This window comes from Lycium ferocissimum, chromosome 2 (assembly GCF_029784015.1).
Source record: "Lycium ferocissimum isolate CSIRO_LF1 chromosome 2, AGI_CSIRO_Lferr_CH_V1, whole genome shotgun sequence".
Lineage (NCBI taxonomy): Eukaryota > Viridiplantae > Streptophyta > Magnoliopsida > Solanales > Solanaceae > Lycium > Lycium ferocissimum.
Window position 1 is genome coordinate 36,640,032 of NC_081343.1, and position 20,228 is coordinate 36,660,259.

Here is a 20,228-nt window from a genome sequence, read left to right on the forward strand (position 1 = left end):
CTTCTTTAACTTTAAACCTTTTATTTTACTAATAATAATAGCATGTTCTTATAATCGTTGGAATGTAATGACACATTTAAGATTGCGTATTCGAATTTTAAAGATACTTATAATATTTTATTAACTTTTTTTCTTGTTCTCTGAAGTTGTCAAATACCGCGAATGTTATTAAAGAAAAAAGAGAGGGAATAAACGTGATTTTACCAATTTATGTCGGAGACCAATGGGTTCACCAGGGGACTCCCACGCATGTGCTACACAAGACAATATGGATCTTGTGTAATGAATTATTGACTAGTTAAATATCCTTCTAATTTGTCCTTACTGAACATCAATCACTATCCTCATTTTTCATTAGGAGAAGCAAACTGCACGTTGGTACCAAGCTTCCCCAATCACGAACCTAACCTATGCTAGAGTATTAATAGTTTGCTTGTCCAAGCTTTTGAGTAAATAAAACAAGACATTTATTTTAAAGAGTTTATAAGGTATTTATAAATAAATGGATTATTAGGCTAACTCAACCCCAAAAGCTAGCTTCTGAGCGAAGGAGTGTTCAAGTTCATATAAGGAGTCCACCCATCTCTTAAACCACCGATTTGAGATATTTTAACAACATTTGATTAAGCTTTTAGGACAACTAATAATTTTTTTGTGAGTAGTAGCAAAAATTGTTTTCAGAAGTTAAGAAAAGTAAATTTTGAAGGTTTAGCTACACAAGTTATATGTCCTGGTTCGGAGGTAAGACTTTAAGGAGTTGCGCGGAATGTAGTGGAAAATCTCCATCAATATGTACATCCACATAACCTATTAGTATTATCATTGCATGACAAGTACGATTGTCAATTTTAACCTAAAAATGTATAATCCATCTAATCCAATTCGTTCGTGTTTGACCAGACGGAACAAAAAGGTTAGGTCAATTTAGGCTATATTACTACCTCAAAATTCAAATCATATCAACATGTAGTAATAGTTTGTTAACAGATAATTGAAAAAAAAAATGGTTTTGGAAATTTAAGTTACAAATTCTACTTTGTTGCACAATACATCACTTTTAGCAATTTAATTGCAAAATTATTCATTTAAAAATAGAAATAAATGAATAGAAAAATAGTTTTAGATTAGGTAAGAAGGGTGATGACGCATTAATCAAACTCACCTGGCAAACTTAGACAGGTGAAGACGTTACTCGTTTATTAACTCATGAACATGTTTTAGTCTATCTAAATTTAATTTAATTCGATTACTTGACAATCCTAAATTGGCAGATACCTTGCACTTGGTCTTCCAAATATGAAAGGAGGGCCATGTGCAGGAGATCTAAGAAGTCTACCAATTTTTCATAGATTTCAGGTCTCTATGTTTTTTGCGTAGCTTTAGAGCATCCCAACATTAACTAGTTTACACTGACCTCCATATTTTAAGGGAAATTAATGTGGATGTCCATGCCGCAAAAAAAATCCGAAAATAGTCATTTTTAAAAATATTACACTTCATATTTATTTAGAAAAAAGGCATTTACAAAACGCAGCATGTATGCACGTAGTATGCATTCGGATATATAATCACACTAGTGTCATTTGTCCGGTGGTCCAAACTACATTAAAATTTATATTTACAACCTATTTTGTGTGTTTTTTTTGCTACTCTTACTTTTTGTTTTGTTTTTGTAACACTATATTGTTGTAAAGGTAGTTCGATAATTTCTCAATCTTTCTAAAATATTGAATCAAATGAAAGTTTTTGTAAGTTAGAAAAGAACATTTTTCTTAGAGTATATTTAGACTTCTTTTTTATTTTCAAACAAATGCATGCACCAAAGTTCTTCTCCTTTTTATTATACTGAAACTAGTTAATTGTTCCGCGCGTACTTGACTTTAATAAACTACCAAAATGATCTTTTTGTAAACGTAATCGGCATAAAATATATGATTTTCATATATACACATGTATATAAAAGTTAATTCCATAAAAGATGAGAAAAGAAGGGCGAATAAGGATATATCAGTACAATATTCTTGAAACATTTTTTTTCTTTTCTTATTATAGCCATATGAATAGTATTAACACAATTTTAGTTTCTTATTATATATTTATCTCTTGTACTTTTTGCTCATATTTCTGCACCTCGTAGTATTAACTGAGTAATGTAATTAGATTATTTTAAGCCATATATACAAAAATATAAACAAAAATTTAGGGAAAAAGGCAAAAGATGAACCCAGAAAAGGATATACGAATTTTTTGATCTAAATTTTATCATGCACACATATTTTTTACTCGTATTAAGTCTTTGTACCATTCAAATGAATATGCAACATATCTCTTCATATACATCTTCATAACTTAATCATAATAAATAAATATGATTGATGAAAGCATTGGATGTTCATAAGTTTTTAACTATCCTAAAAGAACATATCATTTCCTACGGAATTTTACTACTCCTAAGGAGTATAATTTATTCTGATCGTGAGATTTTATACTGAGCCCACATTTGATAACTTATTTGAAAAAACGTTCAATATCACGACACTATAATCAACAATCAAAAGTCATTTACTCATTTATGATCTCCTTTATCTTTGTGAAAAAGAGTCACTTCTGGTCCCATGACTCCCATCAAATGGAACACACTTCAAATAACTGAAATATGAAAGAGCTTAACATAACCTGGGCAAACTAAACAAATAAACAAAAGACAAAGTCCATTCATCTTCAAGCTTTCTACAACTAATTATGCACTATGAAACAGGAAATAATTTTATTAAATATTTATAAACAGGATATGTGAGATTTCTTGATTCTCTTAAAATGGAAAGGATAGAAAATACTTTTCCAGAAATTTCATGTTTTTATTTTTATAAATAGATTCTTTTCTTCTTTTTCATGGTCATTTGATAGGAGTACAAATATTTGATTGAGAACCTGTTTGGATTGCCTTATTTTAGGTGTTTTTAAGCCAAAATAGCTTTTAAGCACTTTTGTCGTGTTTGGGTAAAATAAAAAAGTGTTTTTAGACATTTGTGTTTAAGCTAAAATGACAAAAATAAGTCAAAAGTCAGAAGCTGGAATTCCTAACTTATGGCTTTTGGCTTATAAGTGAAAAGTCATAAGCCCATCCAAACAGGTAGAGAATTATTCCTACCACGAAACTCCTCAACACAAAGAATTACAAATGCCAATAAAACACCTTTTGGGGAAATATATTAGTAAGAAATTACAAAAAATTATTAAGAAATACTTGAGGAAAAATAGCAATGGTAAAAGACCACGACAATGAGTTACTGTATAAGCTATATTCAACGTTTTATGGTATCACAATGCAGTACTTGTCGGGGAAATATGTCAAGAAAAGTTCAACAACATACCATAATTTCTCCTTCGCCTTTGTCAACAACTGCAACATCGGGAAAATATGAATTTCTTCTAGTTTAGGCAGTACTTAGGCACCACCTGAAATCTCTTCATCTCTTTACCCTGTAATTGAGTAATGAATTTGCATTGATTAGCTTATACGTTAGCAGATGGAATTAAAGGGAATTAAATATGTAAAACCAACCGTGTTTGGAAATTTCAGAAGTTAGCTTTATAATGTATATTGATTTTTGGGGTTAAAGGCTTTAATGATTCAATTTGAGTTTTACCTTATGTTGGATTAACTTATTTATTTTTTTCTCAATTAAACTTATATTGGCTAACCCATTTTTGGGGAAAATAAAATATTTACGGTATTCAAGTAATATAAAAAATATTTGATGCTATAAATTGTTATATGATGACGTCAATGAAGTTAACTTATAAATAAAAATTGTATTTAAAATTAAATAAGTAAAATTATTGATATGACGAAATACTTTTTTAGGTGTTCCTTTGAATTAAATCATACAAAAGGAACCGAAAAGTTAATGAAATTATTGGTTTTTCTTACTTTAATCTTTCCTTTTCCTAAAACAAATTGTTAACAAATGATGTGTTTTTTATTTTTTTAATTTAATTTCTTTTTTTAAGAAATATCTATTGTAATTCCATAAACATGTACGTAATTACTTTTTTCAAATATTTTTAGCTATATATAAAAACAATTTTTAATTACGGAAAAGGGTCAAATATGCCCTTGAACTTTGAGAAATAGTTCTTCCATACCCTTCGTTATATTATTGGGCCAATTATGCCCTTGTCGTTATACTTTGAGTTCAAATATACCCTTCTTTTATACTTCAAGTTCAAATATACCCTTTCTCAGTTAAAATTGTCCAAGATGGACATGAAATATGACGTGGTACTAACAACTCGGCGAGTTGGACACCACATGGCATGCCGCCTCACCACCCAACCCATTTACCCCTCTCTTCCCCTTCTTCTTCCACCACTAACATCTCCTTCCCTCCACAACCTTTGCCACCATTAGCACCACCACACCGATTGATTCAGAATATAATAAATTACTGATCACGATATATCCAGAATATTTCGAATTCAATCAATTGATTCAGTTCAGTCACTTCTATTTTCCCTTTGATTTTATTACCATTAGCGACAAAGTAGGGAAAAAAGAGCGGACTGAGGAAAATGAGAATAATATGGAGGGAAATTGGGGAATTAGGTGACTTTACTACCATTATCAAATTTCTGTGGTTTTAATTATTCTGTCACTTCCTCTTCTCCAAGGATGAACAAAAATGTGAAATTTCTTTATGTCAGATTATTCGTTAGTTAATATCGGTCTATTTAGTATTCAATTTAGATAGGAAAATTTGACTACGGATTTTGGTGTGCGATAGAGGAGATTTGATGGTGCTAATGGTTGCAAAGGTTGTGGAGGGGAGGAGATGGTAGTGGTGGAATAAGAAGGGGAAAAGAGGGGTAAATGGGTTGGGTTGGTGAGGTGGCATGCCATGTGGTGTCCACCTCACCGAGTTGTTAGTGTCACGTCATATCTCACGTCCACTTTGGACAATTTTAACGGAGAAAGGATATCTTTGAACTCAAAGTATAAAAGAAGGGTATATTTGGACTCAAAGTATAACGGCAAGGGCATAATTATAAAAGTATAACGAAGGGTATGAATGAACTATTTCCCAAAGTTCAGGGGTATATTTGACCCTTTTCCATTTTAATTAATAATTGAGCATGTACTAAGGTAGAAAGAGAATGTCACGATAATTTTTATACTTGTCTATAGAATATTTTATAGGATAAAATAAATTTGAAACAAGTGTAATAATAATTTCCATATAAAAGAAAGACAACAAACTTTTTGATCAATTTTGAATTGGTTGAATAAATGAATTTTTTGTAGTGTAACTATCACCTTTTCCACATCATCACTCCTTATAGCATTAAAAAAAACCCATATAGTTATTCATATTTACCAAAATAGGTGAAAACTTGCAAGGTAATTAAATCTTCAATTATGTGTAAAATGGATTAAAAAAACATTTAGATTTGGTTGAAAAATAGATTTTTGTAGTGTCACTATCGCGTTTTACACATCATCACTCTTTGTAGTATTAAAAAGCCCATATAGTTATTCATATCTACCAAAATAGATGATAACTTTTAAGGTAATTAAAGCTTCAATTGAGAGTGAAATGGACAAAAAAAATTCATGTAAGGACTACAAAAGTTAGGGATTCTCCCTTATATATGGTAGTAATGTTGCAAGTATACAACAATGTAATTCAACAATTTTTACCCCATGATACCTTCAGAGATTACAATTATGTCAATTGTATATCCCGAAGGTATATAACGTCCAAAATTGTACTTTACAATTTTGTAAATGGATGCAGATGGATAGTTTTTTTACTCAGCCCATGGATAGTTTTTTTCCTCAGCCTGAATGATCATGTAAAAGTCTCATATTTTAAAGTCAAATAGCACATGGCCATCGAAGCGATTTCATGAAATCTATGAGTCCAACTGTAACTGGACAAAAAATATTCCTTAATACTATATCCTTTATGGAAGCTCTAAAATCTATAACAAAATTGAGCTTTTAGGAGACAGTGGCAACAAGATTTTAACCAAAAAAAAAAAAAATGGTTCAGGTCAATAATGTCAGTTCCTATTCTCTTTCCAGATGCAGCTGTATTTGTCTCTGATAATTTAGTATTTTAGTGCCAGTTAGAAGAAGCGTCCTATACTCATATTATCTGATATATGCACAGTTCCTTAATTGCATTGTTTGGGAAACGTACTATACTTGTATTTTCTTTCCACTTTTCATTCATTTATCTTCTGATTGACGTTAACGAGTATAGATTAACCACCAAACCCAAAGGATCCAAAGGCTAAGTTGATCCAGAATTTAAAATTTATGAGTTGTTACAGCAATTTTAAATTAATTTATAATGAAATTGGATTTACAATCAAATATTTATAAATTTTAGTGACTTTTTTTTTATACAAACACTATTGTGTTCCCGGGATCCCGTACCTAGAGTTTTGGATTCACCCTTGGAAGGATCTATTCTTTTTAAAATATTAGTGTCCGTGTTGGTTCAAAAGTGCACACCTCGACTACTTTACTAGATACATACTTGTTATCTTTCATTAGCATAAGTATACGTAATTCATCCACGAAAACTTGGACAGATGAAAAAAATTACTTAATGTATCTTGTCTTTCTTGAAATTTAAAGTCTGATCTCTCATGATTGTTACCCACTTATTAGAGAGTTAGGCCACACCTTTGGGTGCAACAAGAGAAATTTATTCGCACTCCTCTTGAGAAAGAGGATATAATTAAGTGACAATAAGCTAGCCAAAACTGAAAAAAGGAAAATATAAAAGAAGTCTAATTAACAACAAAGGAACAGAAAAAAGAATGAACTGTATGAATAAATCTGTATGATTGCCGCACAAAGTCAGCATCTATAGGTAAATGAAAGACAATAGTACTAATTTTCTATGGTTCAAAAATTCACCTCCCCAATAATTAAATCATGTCCTTTAACAACCCAAAAGGGGGTGACAAGAAAGAAAATTCTGAAAAGAAGGCCAGATACTTGCCACCTTTCACTATCACAGTTGAATATCCTCGTTTCTATCTCCATCTCTCTCTTCTTTGTAAACTGGTTTATGCATCAGCCACAGAAAAATAAATGTTAGACGAAAGGTAGTTGCATCCAAAAGTGTTTTGTGCACAGACAATTTAAGCAGAATTATATCATTGAATAAAGTTAACCTACAAGGACAGGTAATTCTTCATAGAAATTAATATGATAAATTGATAAATAGAGTAGTAACAAAATATTATAACTGATTAAATTGCAATGACAGTGCAATCCTTTACATGACATATAAGTTATATCTTAAATCCTTTAGTATAATTGCTTGTTGAAAAAAAGCACTACCTATCTTGCTTTACGAATATAGTAAAGGAAAGAAAAGAGTACAAGTCACAGAATCTTCCTTTTTTTAGAATAAAAGAAATGAGAGCAACCTAAACATAGAACTTAATTTAACCTACAGTCTAATGTCAACTTCTGCACATGGGTTTTAGGTTTCTTGAAGCACATTTCAGTGTTGACCGTCCATGAAGAAATGCAAGAATTGCATAACTGCCACAATAAATGTGGATGAGTTCAACAACTCTAGTACATGTAACTTTCTAATAAGACTGCTTTTGTTACTTGCAATATAATAGTTGTAACATGTACAGTAGGTAAAACTAAACTATCATTTACACTATCTCAGTATTGATTATTAAAATCCACTGCAATATGCATCACACTAATAAAAAATCTCCATTTTCCCACAAATTTCTCAATGAAAAAAATTCAGTGCTACTTCCCACTAAATGTCGGCGGAAAAAACTTAAATAGTAGTGTTTTCACACGAAAAAGGTAAGAAGTTTCCCAGGGTTTCAATGAGAACCTGTTTCCCACCATGCTTTTTCCCCCTGAGTTGGTTCAGTGAGAATGAGGTGAAAAATCATGTTTTATAACACAAATTTTTCACTAAATGTCGGTGGGAAAAATGCCTTTTTCTAATAGTGTCAGCACTAAACTACTATACCTGATATTGTATCTATGAGAGAGAGAGAGAGAGAGAGAAGAGAGAGAGAGAGAGAGAGAGAGAGAGAGAGAGAGAGTATTTAAGAAGTATAGAGAATTAGAAATAAATGCGACCAATCATCCCTCAAGGAAATCCAATTACACGAAATAAGAGCAACAAATTAATGTAAAATATGGCAGAGTCAAGAAAGAAGAGACTTACCAAGATTAAAAAATTGTTAAAATAAAAAGTCTTGAATGACATTAACATGAAGGACCAATGCTCCTTTCCTCTTCGCTTTTGGCTGTTTGTTGCTGTTGTGGTGTCTGTGGCTGTTGCGGTAGCTGCTGCTGCTGTTGTTGCTGGAGCAATTGATGCGGTTGAACCTGAACCTGAACCTGGCCGCCATGCTGGTCCAGCTGGGTTTGCTGATTCTGATAAGCATTATTGTCAAAGGAGGCCAATGCCAATGGAGAACTCATCTGATGAAATCCGGTAGCAGTTACTGGCGCGGCTGACAGAGACAGATTCAGAATTTAGTATTGATGAGTTCAAAGGTTGCGAATTCTTTAAATTAAAGAGTTCAAAACACATAAGGGAAAAATGTACTTTTTATAAATGGAAGTCATTTTTCTTTAGACTGTCGAAATTTTTAACTTTATATTGCATGATACAATTACACTTGCAAATTATTACTACTATAATTAATCATTAGGATTCAAAAATTTCATTAGAAAACGTTGTGATTTGCTACTAGAAAATGCTTTTCCCTCACCAACCACGCATTAAAATATTTTCAGGTGGAAATCTCCGGTGGAAAATATTTTTCAGTGAAAATTTACTTCCGTTATGCAATATTTAAACTAATTTTCATGATTTTCACACACACATAAAGAGCCACTACCTGCAGCATCAAATCCATTGTGATATTGCTGTGGTGGTGGCTGTTGTTGCTCATAAGTTCTCATCATCTCCTGTTGTTCCCTCGCTGCCATTACTGCGGCTAATTGATGAGCTTCAATCACTTGTTGTTGATTCTGTTGTTGTTGTTGAGGATCGCGCATCACTAATTGAGCGCCATGTTGTTGCATCCCTGCTGGCATTCCTAACATTGGTTGCATATTATAAGGCATCATAGTAGACGAAGACGGATTATTCGGATGCTGTTGAATATACCCCGGGTGTTGAAGCATTGGCAACATTGCTTGCGGACCAATATACGTTGCTAACTCTTTCTTAGCATTCAATAAATCATCTTGGATTTGCTTGAGCTTATGCTGAAGTATAGAAATTAGGCCAACACAACCGTAAACCGGATCACGAAGGCGATATTCAGCCTCATAGGCTAGGGAATTTACAGCATCTTCACGTTGAGTCGCATTTAATTCGTTGAGCAATTTAGCCACGTTACTAGCCCCAAACACCCTGTGGACGTTGGCGAATTTTTGAGGTTGATCTGGTGGGAAATACGGTGCAAAAACACATTCTTGAGTGCATTTTCGACGCAAGAATTTGCATGCTGCACATGGAGAATTGGACGATGACATCTTTGGCCTCCCTATTGCTGTAGACAAATGAATGTCACCTTGTTGCTTCTATAATAGCAAGAAAAATTATGAAGCCTCAGAAAATGATTGACCTAATTTAATCTGAGAAATATGTACATTTACAGGTAAGTTGTAACAAGAGGCATTTTGCAGTATGATAGATAGAATATTAAATCAGGAAACAAGACATAATAAAATTGAGTATGTTAAAGGATGCATGGTATTTAAAGAAGCTGTTTCCTTTAACCATTTTGGAGTAGAAAGGCATTAAAGTCATATTGAAGCAAACATGGCAAGTAAATATATTACAGTATTAATTTATATCTATAGAATAAATTAAACAGGTCCTTTAATTTATTTATTCAAGGAAACTAGGGAGGTGTGAAAATGGAAGTTGAGGGTGATTAGTAACAAAATTGCTGTTCCAGTCAATTCTTCCTAAAATTTGCAAAATCAATTAAGAATAAAAGCAAAAGGATGGATTTTTATCATTTATGATGTCTTTGCACCCAAAAAAAGAAGAAAAAAAAAAGGCGGTTATGTAGAGAGGCAGTGGTGAAGAGGAAACTTGCAGTTGTGGTTTAAGATCTGAAGTTCGTAGGTGAATCAAGATCTCTATAGATCAACAAAAAAAATTATGGAGTTTCCTTACAAAACCAAACTTCTTCTCGAATTAACAAAGGAAATATTACAACAAACACAGCAGTAAAGATCCAAAACTCAAAACGAGGGGATAAGAGAAAAACAAAACATCAACGAAAATCTCACCTTGTATTTTCAAAACCTCTATAGATCAAATTTTAATCCTTCTCTTTATTTCTCTCATATCATCTGCCAAGAATGGAGTGAGTAGAAAATGAACAGAAAGACCATAAACAGGAATTAATACTTAGATCTTCAACTTTCCGAAGGGTCTCATGTTATTATATGATACTGAATAAAATAGTTAAGGGCATGGTTGACGTATATCTTTGTACTTTTTAACTATAAGTCATACTTATAATCAAATGGTTCGAGTTTTATCCATGAAAATTAAGAGACTCCTAGTAGAGCGTGCTTCTTCTTAATGGGCATAGCGTGATCCTAATCTGAATTAATTGAACTAGTAGATATCATATACTAGATGATTTTAGAAAAACAAAAAAAATGGAAAACAAAATGAAAATCGACGACTTACCTTTATAAAAAGAAATCAGGGAAAGCATTCGAAAATGAAAGATTCATTCTTGATCATAGGAGAGAGTGGGGCCTTAGGGTTGCAGCCAGAAAATTCTCGATTGGATCTTCAAGTTTTCACGATCCCAATAGAAAGAAATAATACAACAAAAAAGAGAAGATGTTTATTCTTGTAGGTTTTTATTATGAATACATGAGACAGAATTTGAGTGCGAGGGGGCTAGTCGATACAAGAGATTAAAAAGGAAGAGATATCATTACTAGTAGTATGAAGTATAAGTCATTTTTATTATATAGGGGATAGGAGTGTAAATAAATCAACTTCCGGGGGCCTAAATGTGAAAGATGAGTTGTGGTGACCGCGTAAAAAGGAAGAAGCCTCCATTCTGACTAGAATGAATATATGTGAATCTGAGTAGCCTCTTTGTCCCTGCACCAATTTTGTACACTCAAACCTCTTTATAATAACATCGTTGCGTTCGAAATTTTTCAGTTATTATAGACAATGAGTTTTATACACTTATAACAACATTGATATTTATTTAATATTTAGCTGTTATAGGCAAAAGAGATATATAAAATCTAATTTTCATTTTTAATTGCCAAATTCTAAGCTTAATCACACTTTGTATAACGAAGTAAAAATCATTTATGATGAAAATATATATATTCATATAATATTTTTTTGTTGTAATAGTGTATTAAATGATTAAATATTTTGTCAAAAACTCTACACTTATTATTGGTAATCATAGATATTCTATTTTTTTAAAAATATAGTTAGTTATTATATTACCAAAAAAAAGAAGATAGTTGGTATATGGGGGGTAATTTTACAAAGAACTTACTATTATAAAGTTGGTTGTTGCTGTTATACGTGAAATGTTGTTATAGAGAAATAAAATATAACATAAAAAATTAGTTTCGAAAAAAATTGGTTGTTATAGAGATGTGAAGTTATATGCAGATGTTGTTATATGCGGTTGCCGTTATAGAGAGGTCTGACTGTATTTTCAAATTTATCCTTATTATATTACGACAATCCTAATCTAGATTAACTTCTGTTAGTATAGTATAGACTTTATTATAAACATTAATTATTAAAATCATACAGTAATATATATGCACGAGCAGCAAGTCTAAAATTATAGGTAAAGTATAATTTGATCAGTGACAACTTAGTAAAGATAATAATTAACTTAGGTTATACTATAATAATAACGTTAAAGTTTTTAACTGATGGTGCATATAATTTAAATTATGATCATAATTGTTGCAAATATTTTTACCCTAACCCCAACCTCAGCCCCCAGTAACGTATCCAACATTATAGGTGGGGTTCAATTGTAACCCCTTAACTTCTGACGTGGGGGATAACTTTATATGTAAAAAATTATTAAAATTATAATAAGTAGTAGATTTAAATTCTGAATCTGCCTCTGCAAGACCAACCCCCCTCCTCACCCCAGGCCCCCCGCCCCCCACACACACAACAGAAAAACCACCTCAAGGGATTTCCCACCTATCCCAAAAAACCACTATTTTTAGAGTTGTGCCTCACGAAACATAAGTTATGTTGACTCTGGAAAGTTGATCATGGCGTACTCTGAGTGGATTTCTGCAAAGATGAAACTGTATAGTTTCAGATTTTTTTTTTTCCTCCTAAATTCGTCTAATTACACATTTATTGTTGTGCTATTTATGTAATAGTCGGTGTCTACATTATAATAAAATTATAGTATCAAATTATTACAACTCTCAAAACATTATTTAAACACATCGTACAATATTCTCACGTGCATGAGAAAAGAAAATTTTTTAATAGACGTAATGCATTAAATGAAAGTAATTTTATTTGAAAATTGTACTTATTATGATTAGACTCTTGGTATATCTTAAGATTAAATAACATAGTTGACCAAATTATGAGTCAAATTAATATATGTGACTGTAACCCGAGGTGTTATTAATTAATTAAGTATTTGGATGCTATTCTAATAAAGTCTCGTATTCATAGTTTCATAAACAGAGTTTTTCAAACCCTCCAGTCGTTTCTATAAATGACGGTGAATTAAATTTAAAATAAATAATTATCAGAAAAAGAAGAATATTAGCCATATATCTAATTTCGGAACAGACACACAGCCAAATAAGGGGGGAAATTGATAAGTGAACACAAACTTAATGTTTGGCTCGATATGAAATCTTTACGTTACCCGATCCCTTTCCATGTATAGGCTCCGTATATGTAGTGATCTGTAATTTTTACATAATAAGTTCAGTAGAATATAGTTTACACAATTTGAACAGGTCGAATACTTTTATTTTAATTTGTCCGATTAAGATCATTCAAAATCTGGTCAAATCTTTAAATACAAGTTATTCTTCTACATGGATATGCACATTGCCTTAATGGTCCTAAAATAATATGGGCTACTTCTTTATTGTTGGTTTTAGACTAAAGTATTACTCTCTCCGTCCATTTTTACTTATCATGTATGTTAAAATAGATGTCTACTTTTACTTGTTCAGTCTAAAAAATCAAGAAATAATTTACTATATCATACTTGTTTTACCCTTATTATTAATTATTGAGTTGAAAACTTCAAGGAATTATTAGTGGTTGCAAACTTTTAAAGTATGTTTGATTGATTTAAAATAATTGTTAGTGGTGATAGGTACTTTTTAAGTCGAGGTCTACCGGAAACAGCCTCCCTACCTCACAAAGATAGGGGTAAGTTCTACATACATCCTACCCTCCCCAGACCTGACTTGTGGGATCACACTGGGTTTGTTGTTGTTGATTTCTGTAAGAAATATTTTCCTTGTCTCCTTTCATTACTTGAATTGGTTTATATACAAAATAGGAGAATAATATTCTAGCCTAAAATAGGAGATTACACAATATACAAAATATGCTAACCTAAAATAGTAGACTACAAAATCTTCTAATGAATATTTACATAGTCTATCACACCCCCGCAGTCGAAACGGGAGGCTTACGAACGCCGAGAGACCGTCCCGAAAATCTTCAAATAAGACTCGTGGTAGTCCGCAGAAAATATCGGCAATGCGATAGCGGAAGGAACATGAAGGACACGAACACATCCGCGCGCAACCTTCTCACGAACAAAGTGAATGTCCATTTCAATGTGTTTGGTGCGGCGATGTTGCACCGGATTTCCCGAAAGATAAATGGCACTCACATTGTCACAATATACCATAGTGGCCTTATGAATAGGACAATGTAATTCCAAGAGAAGATTGCGAAGCCGAAGAGGACTCGGAGACAACATTAGCAACCCACATACTCCGCCTCGGCACTCGAGCGAGAGAGGTAGGTTGGCGTTTCGAAGACCACGATATCAAGTTATCCCCAAGAAAAACACGGTAACCGGACGTTGACCGATGTGTGTCGGGCGGCCCCAATCCGCATCGGTGTAAGAAAGAAGATCCTTAGCGAGGACGGATAAAGATGCAAACCATAGTCGAGTGTGCCAGAATGTATCGGATGATACGCTTAAGTGCATGCATATGAACTGTCGCGGCGCATGCATGTGTAAGCATACACATTGAACGACATAAGAGATATCCGGCCTCGTGAAAGTAAGATGCGAAGGGCACCTGCAGGCTAACGATAGTGAGTCGGTCATCATAAGGAGCACCCGATGTGCCGCTCACTTCGGTTTAGTATCAACCGGAGTAGAAGTAGCCTTACACGAAGACATCCCGGCTCTATCAATGATTTCCGTGGCATACTTGCGTTGCGACGAAACGACCCGTCCTTATGTCGAGTGACATGAATGCCAAGAAAATAATTCAAAGGACCCGGATCCTTCATAGCAAATTCCAGAGGCAAGAAGAGCCATAATGGAGCATCGAGAGAGAATGCGAGGAAGCGATAAGAATAATATCATCAACATAAAGTAGCAAATATGCCATCTCGGACCCCTTTTTTATAGATGAACAAAGAATTGTCGGATCTCTTGTTTGAAAAACCAAGAGAAGAGACATAATACGCAAAACGCTTGTACACGTGCTCTCGGGGCTGCTTAAGCCCATATAAGGACTTACGGAGTAAACATACATAATCCGGATGAGTGGGATCTGCGAAACCCGGAGGTTGATGCATATACTGTTTGTTTCTGGAGCTCACCGTGTAAGAAAGCATTCTTGACATCAAGGCGATGAATAGGCCACCCTCTTTGATAGGGAAAGGCCGAGAACCGTACGGATCGTGGCCGAACTTGACCACATCGGATCGAAGGTCTCACCACAATCAATGCCAACTCCGTTGAGTCTTACCATCACCTACAAGACGGGCTTTATGCCTCTCAAAGTCACCATTAGATTTTTCTTTATGAGTGAAAATCCACATAGAACGAATAACATTCACATTAGGTGGACGGGGCACCAACTCCCACGTCTTATTTTTAATAAGAGCATCAAATTCATCATTCATAGCCATTTTCCAATTCGGGTCGCGAAGGGCGGTCAGAGGGTTATGAGGAGGAGGGGATTTCGTAACCATGGTATTTAAGTTAAAAAGGCTTTTTGGCTTAAAAATACCATGCTGACTCCGGGTCACCATTCGGGACGGATTGGGAGAAGGGAAGGTCGGGGTGACGGTGGGAGGGACGCCGACGGAGGGGATATGGGCAGTGGCCTGGCTGCCGGTGGGAGTGGACTGGGTAGCAGGCTGGGTGCCGGCGGGAGGGGACTGGGCAGCGGGCTGGGTCACGGTGGGAGGGGGGGGTAGGAGAAGCCAAGTGATGCAACCACAATGCGGAAATGCCATCGTCCAAAAACTCATAAGTAATAGAAGTGGGAGAATGTAATTTGGAAAAAGGGAAGACATTCTCATCAAAAATCACGCGACGAGAAATAATAATTTTATGGGATGATAAATCATAACACTTATACCCTCTATGATTCGCAGGATACCCCAAAAAGACACACGGTGTAGACCGGGCTTGCAATTTGTGGATAATTGGAGAAGGAAAGAGGGGATAGCACAAACATCCAAAAACCCGAAGATGAGAGTAAGATGGCATTCGTTGGTAGAGCACTTGAAGAGGAGAAACGTTACCTAATAATTTACTTGGTAAAATATTAAGAAGATATGTTGCCATTTGTAAGGCGTGATGCCAGAACGAAGGAGGAGAGAAGCATGTGCAAGAAGAGTCCGAGTGATATTATTGATAGAACGGATTTTTCTTTCGGCTTTCCCATTTTTGTGAAGACGTATGTGGACAAGAAAGACGAATCGACATCCCATTAGACTCACAAAATTTCCCGAAGTGATCATTATCATATTCCCTCCCATTATCACATTGGACATTTTTAATATGACGTTCAAATTGAGTGTGAATGCGGGTTTTCAAAGCTAAGAATTTCGGATAAACATCGAATTTCTTAGCCAACGGAAAAGTCCATAAAAATTTCGAAAAATCATCCGTAAATAGAACATAATATCGATGACCCAATGAACTTAACACGGGAGAGGTCCACAAATCACTATGAATAATATCAAATGGCATCAAAGTTTCGGAAATAGATGAATCAAACGGCAACCTAATGTGTTTACCAAGAACACAAGAACGACAAATACTAGAAATATTAGATTTATTACATTCAATGCTTTTACGAACCCTAAGACAATCTAAGATAGAATTTCCCGGATGACCCAAGTGAGCATGCTAAAAAGGAGAAGACAATGCCGCAAAGTTTGATGGAGTGGTGGTTGGATATTTGATGGTGGTAACCGGATAAAGATCTCCCGACTATCGCACGCATTAGTGGCGTCCGTCGAAAATCCTTCTTCGAAAAACCTATATGGATCAAAATCAACGGACACGAAATTATCGGTAGTAAACTTCCGGACTGAGATTAAATTTTTAATGAGTTTAGGAGCATGTAAAACATTTCATAAGGATAAAGGGGGGTTCGGGGGAGGCAAACTAGTGTGACCACAACCACGAATTGGAATCGAATGACCATTTCCCACAACAATACCATTATTTTGATTGCTCAAATTAAAATAAGATGAGAGATTACCGTCCGAGGATGTCATATGAGGAGTGGCTCCGGTGTCCATGTACCAATTTTGGTCGGACGGGTTCAAGGTCATGGTGTGCATTGCGGACTCAATGTCGGTTGGAACATACGACCCGGGAGAAGCTACCGCCGCCGTGTAGAGCTGCTGAGCTGGAGGAGGGCCCAAATACCTGTGCCGTGGCGGGACTGGCGGCGGACGAGCCCAAGAGGCGCATCGGATACGGGCAGAGGGGGAGGAGGAGGCGCCGGCGGGGGCGGGGGACCCGTTTGCCGATGTGGCTAACTCGCTGACCGCCGCTGCCGGTAGTCCCATGCTGGCTGGCGCCGCCGACCGCCGCCGGGCGGGGACTACCGCGCCCCGCCGGTGATTTTGCTGCTGCCTGAGCCGCGGCCCGAGCCCCCCTTACGGCCAGTTCCAGAATTTTAGCCGCGGGAATTTTTTGATTTCCCTCGGCGTGAGCTTGAGTTATCAGAGGGGAGTGGCGTGTCGTCGACCGAGGCCACCATAGCCGAGCCAGACCCGTGAGAAACCATGGCCGCAAGTTCACGTTCTTCCCGAAATAAGAGAAGACCGAGCCTCGGTGAATGGTGGGAGCGGCTTTGCATGGCGAATTTGTGTCCCGGCCCCTTTGTATGCATCGGTGAGACCGAGACCGGTTGAAGGACAAGGCGGCTATTCGTCGCGGGAGCCCCGACGTTTTCGGTTGATCGGCAAGGCTGCGGGAGATGTTGACAATAGGCGGAGGCATTGGGAAAATCCTCCCCGTACGAGTCGTCGTGAATTCTTGTTCAAGAGTCACCGCACGAGAAGTTTGATGATCTTGGAAGATATCACGTAAGCGGTCCCCGAGCCTCGTAGCGATGGCATCCGGTTCGAGGATAGTGTTTAACGGATCATTTGAAATCGTCGAATAAATCCATTGAAGCACGGTGGCGTCAATGGTGGTCCATAAGTCAATTTCCTCGTCGAGTTTTGGGAGCGAAGCTTCTCCTTACCGTAGGTGGAGGAATGATGTGATGAAGGATCCTATGAGAACGAGCGTGAATTTTGAAAAGCTCGGCCCGTACCGTATTGTGAGTTTTCCATCTCGAAGAGTAACGAGGAGATGTGATTCTTGATATTGGAGACCGCGAGGGCCGGGTGGAACGTGGGCTTAGCCGAGGTGGTTGGTGCGTCGGCCATGGGAAAAAAAAAAGGAAGGGGGGGCGACGGCTTAGGGAGGAAAGCAAAAAATAGGGATTTAGGGCGTAGCGGAAGGAGGAAGAAGAAAGAAACCCTATTCTGATACCATGTAAGAAATATTTTCCTTGTCTCCTTTCATTACTTGAATTGGTTTATATACAAAATAGGAGGATAATATTCTAACCTAAAATAGGAGATTACACAATATACAAAATATGCTAACCTAAAATAGTAGACTACAAAATCTTCTAATGAATTTTTACATAGTCTATCAATTTCAATCATCATTAGATGACTTAGTAATAATTGAGGGTAATATAGTAAAATTGTCATTCTATTTATTATTCCTTAAAGGGATATGCAAGTCAATACAAGACAAATAAAAATGGACGGAGGGAGTATTTAACTTAATCTCATCCATCCAAACTTTTGTGAGTTTTCTTTCTGTTAAAAAGGAAAGAGACATATATATAGTTGGAATAAATTTAATCTTAAACTACCGCTTACCCTTAATTAGAAGTTCTTATAGCCACAAAAATTTATGAAGTTGTTAAGACCATAAATTTCAAATGTCTTACTTTGTTTTCTTCAATTTCATATCTAGTCAAACTATTAGCCTGTTTGGCCTAACTTTTGAAAAGCCTCAAACATTTTTTTCCAGGAAGCACTAAAGAATTTATTATATCACATACTTAAAGAAGCACTTTCCAAATGAATTGATTAACAAAAATTGATTCTCTTGATCAAAAGTATTTCTCTAAAAAACTATTTTGAAAAAAATGCTTCTCAAAATAAATCGTTTTGAAAAAAATGCTTCTCAAAATAGTGGCTTTGTGAAAACATCAGCAACTTGTTCTTCAGTCTTGCAATAATCAACAACTATCTCCTTATCTTGAACCAAATCACGAATGAAGTGATATTTAATGTCAATGTGTTTCTTTAACGGCCATGAAAAACTGGATTCTTTGTTAACTCAATCGCAGACTTGCTATCACAAAATATTTTTGTTGGACTATCTTGCTTGTGTTGAAGAAATCCAAGCATCCTTCTCAACCATAATGCTTATGTAGCACTATTTGTTGTAGCCATGTACTCTGCTTTAGCTGTTGACAAAGCAACAGCTTGTTGCTTTTTTGAAGACCAAGAAAATACACCAGACCCCAAATAAAATGCATATCCGTAAGTACTTTTTCTTTGCATCATATCACCAGCCCAATCAACCGTTGTAGAAATCAAACGAGACTACTATCATTAGTCTTTGAATAAAATATGCCATCGGATTGCGTACCTTGAATATATCTCAAAATTCTCTTAGGCGCTTGCAAGTGTGATTGACGGGCGACTCCATAAATGCTTAATTAATCCAACTCCATAAGTAATGTCAGGTCTTGTAGAAGTCAAGTACCTTAGACTCCCTACCAATTTTCTAAAATATGTAGCATCAACAAACTTGTGAGTGCCATCTTTAGTCAGCTTCAGTTTCTCTTCAACAAGATTCAAAGTTAATTTGACTTTCTCCGTCTTCAAAATATCATGAGCATAGTTGTTCTTCTTTTTGTATCCTTCAATAACTCGTCTTGATTTAAAATCATCTGCTTCTTCACTTGATTTGTACTTAGTCTTGTGTGCCCATCCGACTCTAGTTGACCTATCAATAGGTGGTAGAGCAGTATCATCAACAAATAATTTTTCTTCAAGCTCCTCAAAATATAAAATCTCGGATAATGGCTCAAAATTGATTGCGTCTTCAATATTCATAATCATGCACGTCAATTGTGGATCTGGACCCTTAATTATTTTTGCTTCAATTTTGGGTAGATCATTAAAAACTTGCTCTTGATGAACTCTTTTGCTTCTTTCATCACTAGATTCTATCTTGATACCTTTAGAGAATTTTTCTTGTGTGATAATGGCGGGTACTTTCTATTCCTTTTTCAATAGCCCCACATTGTATAGACCAATCATGTCTATTACACATTTCATTACTTAAAACACTAGTAGCCTCTACCAAAGAGCATCGGTCGATCAAATTATCCTTTTTAGCTATCCCGAAATCATTGATAAATTAATTTGAACATTATTGGATTCTGCATTGCAATCAAAGACATCTATACCACAACAAAAATTACCTCTACCTTCTCTTCTTTTCTCTATAATTTCTAAATTTTGGCCTTCTTCATTTCTTTGGAAAATAGTCTTATGTAGCCTTGAGAAAACCAATTACTATAGATAGTAGAACGTTGCAAAATTTATAGCAAC

The 20,228-nt window shown here is 35.3% G+C and overlaps 1 protein-coding gene across 5 annotated transcripts; it reads right to left on the minus strand.

The window, feature by feature from the left end:
• Positions 1-6,813: 6,813 nt before the first annotated feature.
• Positions 6,814-11,006, minus strand: LOC132035965 (LOB domain-containing protein 36-like). Of its 5 annotated transcripts, none has more exons than XM_059426177.1 (5): positions 10,731-11,006; positions 10,322-10,384; positions 8,911-9,570; positions 8,229-8,520; positions 6,814-7,081 (listed from the first exon to the last, which is right to left on the minus strand). In XM_059426177.1, exons 3-4 carry the CDS (start codon positions 9,551-9,553, stop codon positions 8,270-8,272), a joined length of 894 nt encoding a protein of 297 aa, XP_059282160.1. In that variant the 5' UTR covers positions 9,554-9,570; positions 10,322-10,384; positions 10,731-11,006; the 3' UTR covers positions 6,814-7,081; positions 8,229-8,269. The 5 variants fall into 5 exon arrangements, with proteins under 5 accessions (XP_059282160.1, XP_059282153.1, XP_059282169.1 ...); XM_059426170.1 differs by having other exon boundaries at positions 8,911-9,601; positions 10,731-11,005; XM_059426186.1 differs by having other exon boundaries at positions 10,322-10,364; positions 10,727-11,005.
• Between the last annotated feature and the right edge of the window lie 9,222 nt (positions 11,007-20,228).